This window comes from Diachasma alloeum, unplaced genomic scaffold, assembly GCF_001412515.2.
Source record: "Diachasma alloeum isolate Michigan unplaced genomic scaffold, Dall2.0 Dall_scaffold_00276, whole genome shotgun sequence".
NCBI classification, from domain to species: Eukaryota; Metazoa; Arthropoda; class Insecta; order Hymenoptera; family Braconidae; genus Diachasma; species Diachasma alloeum.
In genome coordinates, this window is record NW_021680415.1 from 1016295 (window position 1) to 1026649 (window position 10355).

General features: G+C 34.7%; 1 protein-coding gene across 1 annotated transcript in view; it reads left to right on the forward strand.

The window, feature by feature from the left end:
- LOC107037971 (dipeptidase 1) overlaps positions 1-144 on the forward strand; it is an 80158-nt gene extending 80014 nt beyond the window's left edge. The window contains exon 12 of the mRNA XM_015256815.1: positions 40-144. Coding sequence (XP_015112301.1) covers positions 40-129 — 90 coding nt within the window. The 3' untranslated portion in view covers positions 130-144. The remainder of the gene's footprint in view (positions 1-39) is intronic.
- Positions 145-10355: the final 10211 nt, after the last annotated feature.

Below are 10355 nucleotides of genomic sequence, written 5' to 3' on the forward strand. Positions count from 1 at the left end.
GGACGCGATGAGTAATGCCTCGGTTTTTCGCAATTTCAGGTGAGAGATGAGTGGCAGAGGGCTGCTGTTCTACCAGTTGAGAAAATAAGTCCACCCGATAATTCTGCCTGCGCATATGGCGCATCCTGATCCACTTTAAAGACACTGGTGCCAGGATTCCTTGATTTTGGACGATCACCGATTATCCATCACGGCCCGCCTGATCCGAACGCCAGGATTGATGTCGTCAAGGCCACAAGCACCTAATGATCAATCATCGAAATTTGATAACTCATTCACGTTTTCATTTCGCCGCTATCGCACTGATAGAGAGGATTCGTTATTGTTAACAAATGTTCATTCGTCAATAAATCGTTAATAAAAGCATATTTGAGGAGCCTTGCTCGACTCGACTTTCACCTTTCCAGTGAATATTCGTTGACTATTAACGGATATTTATTTGTTCACATGCAAGTTCGTTAATGAATCTCGTTCGGAATAAATGAATCATTCTATCAGTGCAGTTTTCCTGGTTTTGTTTGGGAGCTCGAGGGTCGAACGGGCTGAATCTGCAATGTTTTTTTGTATGTGAACCCTCCCGTATGGAGAAAATACGTATGCGGACATGTCAATTGTACGTTGATGGAAAAAATGATTTTTATTGAGATGTTTCTGTCTCGGAACGTGTGTTAGATACTTGAACCAATTTCAAATGAGTAAGATCTTACGGTGAATATCAATTATTTCTTCTTGTGGTACATCTACTTGGATCAAATGAAACAGTTTTTGGCGTCGAGTAACATGTAACTAACATCTAACTAAAATGTATTCACCACACGAATGGAAAAGTTTTGTTATTTTTTAATCTAGAATGATCTTCAGTCGAGAAATTTTCTACTTTCATGAATTGATTAACGATTCGTACCTAGGAGATGATCACATTGAGGAATGAATTGAATGTTGGGCTTTCTGTACATCACATTGAACGAAATAAATGATATCCAAGTTTGCGTAATTTTTTTCTGGTGAAGAAATATGAATTTCTTTCAACTGGACGACATCTTCCTTCAGTCTCAAAGCTTTTTCCGCGTAGTAATCTGCATCCTGATTCGACATGCGAAATACTCACTTCAATTGTAATTCACGTGGGATAACGTGTGATCGTGTTAATCGATATAACAACATTTTGTCAGGAGAATCATTTTGATTGTTCAGCAAACCAAAGAATTTTTGGAGTTAGCTAACTTTTGTGAGACTTCTCTTTGGAATAAGCACGAGAAACTTGAGACCGAGATGAGATAAATTGACTGTGAGTCATCACGAGCAGAGCCGATACTGCCTCTTTTGAGACTGTGATGAGACCAAAAGTTTCTGTCTTCACCAAGACGATCCCTTCGAAATGAAGTCTCGTTTGAGTCTCGTGGGCAGCCCTATTTTGCTCAGAAAGAAATCAAATTCACTCGCTATTGCGGCAAATAAAAGAAGCTTCAATTCTTCAGACGTTCGGTTTCTCCCATTCAAATGTATCTCAAGAAGAAATAACTGCTATTCACAACCAAATGATGATTGATTCAAACAAAATTCTCTTGACAAAAGTAATTTTGTCAGTCACTGTATCGCGAGTTGTCCGCATGACGTACTCTCGGTGCGGGATTATTTTTTAGAATTTGAAAGAATAGTTTTGAGTATTATCACATGATAGCGTGGAATTCATTAATGAGGACTGAAAGTATGTTGAAATGCCGAAAAAGCTCAACATATTAATGTAGCGAACCGGATAGCCAAACACGTAGATGTAAGTAGATCGTAGGATTACGTGAAAAAAATGTTTAATAGCTGGGAGAGGTGGATTAATGGGCTTGATGATTTGTGGAATCGGTGTAACTAAAGTGAATTTTCTCGACATTTTTCAAGAAACCTAAATAATTGACCACCTATTCGTAAAGAGGTTGAGGACCAGAGCCAAAATGAACACAAGGGAGAATATTTTAGAGCGGTTATAAGAGAAATCATTATACATTTCGAGGTTCGAGTGGAAACAACTTTTTGCCAAATGTTTTACCGAGGTGAAAAAAAACAAGTGTTCACATTTGATACATTCAAATGATTTAGCAACAACTATTAATTATGTAAAATTGAGATAATGAGAGGGAATACAAACGCTCATAGATACTTCTTACTGTTTCATTAGTTGATATGATTTTCTCGCTATTTGAATGGAATACTGATGAAATAATGTCGATCATTGCAAGAATCTTGAACTCAATCGTAGATATTAAAGAATATAAATGAATAAATTGATACAACACACAACTGCCTAGATCTCAGAATAAAATAATGTATTATCTATATTACTTATAAGTCCAAACGCACAAAGGACTAAGTTTGGAGATGCATATGCATAGGGGTGACGGCGCAAATGAGAGATGTTAAGTTTCACAACTCGTTCTGTTTCCTAGTTATTCCAACATTGTATTCTATATCCTTTGTATTGAAAATGAACACCTACTGTTCACATTTGCCTCATCACTTCTACAACCAGATATACATGAAATTAATATGAAAATATATAAATATCTTCTCCGGCTAAACATGTACATATAGCCAAAATCCGAAGGTCATGAAGATAGATGAAAAATTAAGAATAAATGATAATGAAAAATGTATTAAGAAAATTTTTTAGAAGAGAAAAAATTTCAAATGGAATCCTACAATTTTGACCGAAACAACTACTGTACTCGAGCGCTCCTTCATCGTAAGGTTCTTTAATAATTTAATGAAAATTTCATTGAGGGATAGAAATTAGGTAAATAATGCGCGGACGAAAGTAGACGGTCTGAGTGAACTTTTGTTCGCTAACACTAGGTAATTGCGTTGGATGACGAGACGTTCAATTAGGTAAATGAGATGAATATAGACGATCTGATCCAGCTGATAAATCGGAGAGGGATCGTCACTTGAATCATTACGTAGACAAGACTAAATCGATAGGGAAATTGAAAAGACAGCATTGAGAATGTAGATATTCTCATATGTACGGAAAAATTTCATTGAAAAACGCGACAATTTATATAGAAAATTCTATCAATTTTTAGTCTGATTTGGTTGAAGAATTCTACAGCTTCACTGCGCGTTTTTATAGAAAATATTCGGGAGAAACTATTTTATAGAACAAATAAGTTTTCGAAACATTTTTTGAATCTTCCATTCGTCTCTTGTCATTAAAAAAATCAAACAAAAGTATTGTTTTTCTGAGCAAACAATTTGCTCAATAGAATATTATTGATTTTTTCTATAGAATCGGTCAAACACTCATAGAAAGTTCAATAGAAATCAAACAGAATTTTCCAACGAATTCGCAAAATTTATCACTGAAATTAATCCTTACATGCAGTAATCTAAAATTAATGAAATCTATTAAAATTACCAATTTGTATTACAGAAAATATAACAGAAAATTTTCTCAAATTGAACAGTTTGCTAACCGCATATTTAAATAGGGAAAAAAAATTGACATAACTTTTCACGCGAGAAAGACTAACATTTCGTACGCCGTGAGTGTGAACGAGAGAGAAGGGTGATTGCATATAGAGCGAAAGAGAGTATACTATGTAAAAGAGGAAAAACCAATTATAATAGAAAGTTTAAAATAAGTAACTGACGTAACAAAAAGTATTTCTTTTGTTCTCAAACAATGGAGGGGGAAAAGCCGTCGATTGTGCATAATCAAAATCGAATATCGTCCGTTGTATCGGCGTGTAACGATTCTGAATATGTAGATTCGTCACTTAGCCGACTAAACCGCCGAAATGAAATAAATTCATTAACAGTCAAACATTGTTAGTACCGATGGAAAAAAAAATCCACGAGAATAATCGTATGCGATGGGCATTGCGAGTCAATAGATTGGATAATTAAATTCAAATTGAATAAAGAAATCAATGGTGAAGCGATTACTCATTAAATCATTTCATTATCTCAATTATCACGTTGACTGTTAATGAATCGAGAGCTGGATGATCAATTAAAACAGGTTTGAAGGGCTGAAAGTGGACTCGATGGGTGACGAATTCACGTGCGCGTACTCAATATATTTCATCCAAACATTAATCACAGACATGTGTAAAAAATGTCGAAATATCTACACCCCAATGATTCAAGAACTCATCATTACCAGAAATAATGCGAAGAGTCAACTGGTGTGAGCAATCTTTTTTATACACTTTTTCTGAACGAGTGGGGCTTGAATGCGAATTGCCACTAACAATGTGTGTTGGACAATCTTATCATGATTAATGCCAGGCTTCGATCAACTCATTTATTAAGATATGATCGTTAAATCATTGACTATCCAATCCAAGCGCACGATGATTTCGTCACCTCCGAGGCAAAAATTCAATTTTTAAATTGAAGAGTTCTATATGAAGAGAAAAATCTGTTGAAAATTACTGGTGAATTATAGTAGACATCACATTTCTTTTTCATTAATAACTTTCGTTTAAACAATGGAAAAATGAATTAATTAGGTTAATAATCAATTAAATAACGAATTAAGCATTATTCACGGATTTGTAGGTAAATTGCACAGATTTTTTTCTTCGTCTATGATTCTACATTACGCCAAGCAGGAATGATTGGAAAGAATATGATAGATAATATTATAGTTACTTTGGGTTTGTTTGATGTTAGTGGTTTGCGAAGTGGGAGAATTGAAATGAGACTTATACAAAATTTTAAATTATCAATTTTGTTTAAAAGCGTTACTCATAACGAGAGATTAAGTTTTCAGAAATGTTATTACGCTGTCCATTCAGTATGTTCAACATTACGTTACTCCAAGTGCTATTTTATCGTGCGAGCGATTTAAAAAATTATTTAACGTTATCCCATATCGATTTTCCCCACTCCATAAACACAGTAGATATATATTTTATTCTAGTAAAAGAGGTAATGCAGACTGAGAGTGTTTTTTCCATCCTCGGCACGGAGACAGCGACGATCAATTAGTCCACAACAAACTCCAATTTTTTTCAATCCCAATCGTCGCTGTGAAAACCTAACAAATGAGAAAATACCAGAGAAAACCATCGCCGAGAGTGAAATAAAAAGATAAACAATGATTTTATCTGTGTTACCTAGACGACATTGCTGGAACAATGATTTGTACGCCTTCTATGAAGGACCCTAGAGTACATTATGTTACCTAATACCACGTAAGCACTTATTATCTAATAAATATTATTTACAAAGAAGAAACCGTGAGTCTGGGCCGAGCGAGGGTCACTTTCTATCCCCGGAAGGGAAAATCCCAGAAATTCCCAGGAATTCCTTTTTTCCCGCCATTAAGTTTAATCAGCCGTTCGCCAAGCGCCGGTCATTCTGGAAGAAAGGAATCCCAACGGAGCAGCGAGCAGATTAATCAAGTAGATGAGGAAAGATAGATAGATGAACGATCAATCACAATGCTATCAATAATTAAATTACACCAGTCGACTGCACTCGGGGTATCATCCATTAGAACTTCTAAATAAACTCTTTCGAAGGCCATCAGCGGACCGGGAAAAGCGAGAAACAAAGCAATTATTGAATGGTGGAAATGGATCCTGGGAAAAGGTGAAAGTCGGGGGTGGGTTTTTATTTTTATTTCGTAGGTGGGAATTAGGATGATGGACAATACGCGGAGAGCTTTGTTTTTCGACATTTCTTGAATAACCGACAGATCTTTTTTATGAAGTTGCAGGATACAAAATATTAAAACAAATAGAATTGGATTTATTGCGACTCATTTTTTTAAATTCATCAATTGTTAATGCATTTTTAAATACAAAAAGGAATGGCGGAATTTTTTCGGATTTTTCTTTTTTTGTGTGCGTTTTTATAATCCCGAGTGCATGGGAAGTTTTGTCTTTGACAATTCGGTAATAAAAAAGAAGATTAAATTCTAGAATTGTGAGACATTAAAATCGTTTGTCGAAGTGCTTTGCTAGGATTCTTATGAGTTTAACTGGCTCTGTTATCCTTATTTATTGAATTATTGATTATTCATAATTTTTATTATTTGAGTTTGGAGGCGAACTTTCTGCACAATTGGTAGAAAGTCGAACGCTGAGGAATCATTCCATCATTTTTTCAATTCGCGGATTGAATTATTTAGATGTATTATGGATACATTTCAAAGTAAGAATTTTTTTCTTAAACTTTTATTGGGAAGATTATTACACAGCTGCAACTTCTGCTTATCTGTTGTAATTGGTATAATTGACAATACTTTGAGACTTTTGAATAGTCACGAGATGTTTTTTTGAAATTACATGGTACATGTTGTAATAAAAACACGAAGAATTGAATTTATGACATCTCAGGTACGGAATTCGGAAATTATTCATGAGTTCTCAAATCTTTTAGAGTATTCCAGAAGAATTTTGAAGTCCAAATGATGATTTTTTAAGACTTTCCAAGTACGTTTCTCTTTATAATCCCGAATGTATGAAAAGTTTTGTCTTTGACCTTTCCGCAATAAACAAGAAGTTCAATTCTTAGAATTATATTATGATATATAAAAATTGTTTAACGACATGCTTTGCTATGATCTTTATGAGTTTAACTGGTTCTTTTATTCTTATTTATTGAGTTATTTATTATTCATAATTTTTACCACTTATGGTCGAAGGTGAAGTTTCCCCCCAATTGATACAAAATAGAACACTACCGAATGATTTTATCATTTCCTTTATTGGCACATTGAATTATTGATATGTCTTATCAATGGATACATTTCAAAACAACACTTTCTTTCTTTTACAATTATTAGCAAGATTATTCATTGATTTGGTTTAGTCTTCCAACTCCTCGTTCTCAGCGTCAGCAGAGTCATCGGGGGACTTGCCCTTGGTTACTTCAGATATAAATCTGACGGGTGTTTTGATAAGTTCCACATTGGCTTTGACATTTTTCACAGCGGCATCATAACCGGCCTCCGCAGCTTTGCCTACTTTTTCAAATTTGTCGGTGAGGATGTCTGCATTCTCATCGATAACCTCGGAGAAAGCCTCTCCGGTTTTGCTGCAGAGTTCAATGAAAAGAATTTAGTAGTTTGGCTCTTCACAAAGAACTACACGGAGAGAAAAATTCAATAAAAATTACCAGAAAAGAAACGTAAAAATTACGTTTCGAAACGTGATCCGCGAGCGAAGTAAAATTCAATAAAAAGTGTGAGTCGGAACTGAAATTGTACGAATCGCCACGTAAATTCTACGATTTGTTCCGGAAAAATTAACTACTAGTCTGATGACTCACCGCTGTGGGGACAACAAGTCGTTCCGTAATTTTTCCATCAACGATTGAGAAATTTTACGGAACGGAACGTAGAAATAACTCACCAGCTTCATAAAAATTGTTGAACGTTCAAGAATTTTTGATTTTGAAGGCATAATTAATCGGCAAGTTTCTGTAAGATCTTCTTCGGGAAAAATTACGTGACTTACGTACTTTGTTCAGTGATGAACCTGAAAATTCACTGAACGTTTCAGATTTCTTCTCTCTCATTCCTATAAAAATTGCCGGAAAACGATTCCCCATTGCGGCTTACGTGAATTGTTCCGTAATTTTTACTGAATATTTCTCTCCGTGTAAAGAAGCCTTTTCCAACGGAATTTCCAAGATAATTCAGTTCAATTACAAAACTATTGATCACTTAATTTCCTTACCTTTTGATATCGTTGATATCAGTGATGTCCACACCGTTCTCCAAAACTTTCTTTCCGTATCGAAAAGGTGTTGCGAGGAGCTCCGCATCAGCCTTGATGACTGTTCCAGTCGCGCTCACGCCTTCTTTGACAGCGTCGCGAATTCTAGTGATTTTGTCTTGGAAAATCTTTGTGTTCTCATTGTAAATCTTGGAGACAGCGTCGTCGGTTCGTTCCAAGAATTCGCCAAAGTCAAAGATAAAGATCTGGAGAGGAAATCAGAACATGCAAAAAATTTAATAAAAATTACGAAACTCCTTGAATCAGTGCACTTGTAGAAAGGATTAGTTATTCTTAACGAAAGGATTTGGTTTGAGACGAGGGTCTATTCGGTCTCACCAAATGTTTATTCGTTAATAATTAACAAATACACATTTGAGGAGTTAACGAATATTCATTTGGTGATATTCAACTCTACCATTCGTTAATAATTAACGAATCTCGTTCGGAATAAATTAATCAGTCTATCAGTGCGGTAATTAAATTCGATAAAAATTTACAAACAGTGTACCGGAAATTTCCGCCAAAATTTTTTAACAATGTATGAGAAAATAGTCAAATTGACATAAAAAAATTCGGTAGAAAATATTTAAAATGGTCTTACGCTCCCGTCGCGCTTTGGCGCAGCCTGGGCAAGAGTGCAGGCGAGAAGTGTAAGGCACAGTACTTTGAAAACCATCTTTGTCTACTACTTGGGATCCTCTATTCGGTGATTAACCATTGACTGATGGTTGAACCAATCCCGGTGTCAATTTATATGAAATTCCGGTGAATAGTAGTCTTACTATTGACGTAGCCACATTTGTGCAAATAGCACGATCTCGGGAAAATTTCTACGACGGATTCAAAATCACGCAATTGCGTAGAACTAAATCCTCTTAATTGAGTCGATTTGGGTAGATAGGGTGACGCGTGTTAACGACTTCCCTTATTTGAGTAGCTGTTCTCCAGTCGCGCGTACATGGTGACAAACACACGTTTTTCTATTATCTATTGGATTGAAAGACGTGGAAGCTTTGGAAACACGTGTGTTTTTCGAAGTCACTTTTTATCTTCTTTCTATCGATTTTACACGAGCCGTTTGAACACATTTGATGGCTTCATTTTTTGTGCCCCCAGTAAACTTCAAATTGTTTACATATATTGTTTAAAAGTATGAAATACAATGCGGTATGGAATTTAAAAAAACAACTTCATTTTTGTGTTGAAGAGTGAAAGAAACAATTAAGACATATTTCGTAATTAATTCATTCATTCAATTTAAATGAACGTGAGGGTAAAAATAAGCGGCAGTAAAAATGGCAATACGAAGAGTTGTAATATTTCCCAGCACTGGGAAAAAAAATTCAAGACATCAAAGACCAATTCATTTTTTTTTTCACTGCGTCCACATTATTACCACAATTACATTCCAGCTGATAATTTTCCCCATTCATTCAGAAATATTTTTAATATTTATTTTCAGAATAAGTTTATTTGACCGTTGTAATTATTTTCAAAATTCAGATGACAATCGCTTGGCTTGAGCGGTCTTCAGCAATTTTATAAACGTAGAAGTGAAGATGAAGTTAAAGAATTATTTGTTGAGTTGGGCCATCACTAAAAATTCTTCAACTTCAACTTCATTTCTACGGTTATAATATTTATTTTCCTCCATGTATCTTCGAATACTCGAACAAAATCGAAAACCCCCGAAAGCGAAAAAATTTTTCATTTGACACGAACAAAGTCACAAATAAAAATCGAGCTTAAAGTTAATTGAAAGTTTTATTACAAGCAGTTTCAATAAATCCATTTATTCAATTAAAATAAACCTGATCGTAAAAAATGAGCGATTGTAAACATTACAATACATGAAGAGTTATAGTTTATAGTTTTCCCCGCGCTGCGAGGTCAACCTTTCACGCGCGAAAAAATTTAGTAAAAAATCATGGCGGATTCGCCAAACAATTCTATTGGATTTCAATTAACCTTTCTACTAATTTGTGACCGATTCTATTCAAACGTTCAACAGAAAATATTCTATAGAAAAAGTTTATAGAATTCGATTCTTCCATTCAACCTACTCTTTTGTGAAACTTTGATACCTTAATCTCTGAGATATTTTCGATCGAATTTGCTCGACTCAATTTTTTTTTCATCGCGAAAATCAAACAACAAAGCTTAGAAAATTTGAGTATTGACTATTGACGTTTTCTGTAGAATATTTTCTACTGAACATGTCAATAGAATCGGCAACTAATAGACATATTCAATCGAAATGCAGTAGAATTGTCTACCGACTTCGCTAGGTTGTTCTCTCAAACTTTAAACACAAGACCAATTTTCATTACAACCCCATCATTCCCACGATTCCATTCCGCTCGATAATATCCCCCAACATCCATCACCATTTTCAATATTCATTTTCTCCCCTTATCTTCACACGCACGAAAAAATTTAATCGAAAAATCTATCGAATTCGTCAGAAAATTCTATTGAATTTCTATTAAACTTTCTATCAGTTTTTGGCTGATTCTATTTACATGTTCAATAGAAAACATTAAATAGAAAAAGTCAACAGAATTCGATTTTTCTATATAACTCATTCCCTTCATATATTTTCTATAGAATTTGCTCGACTCAAATTTT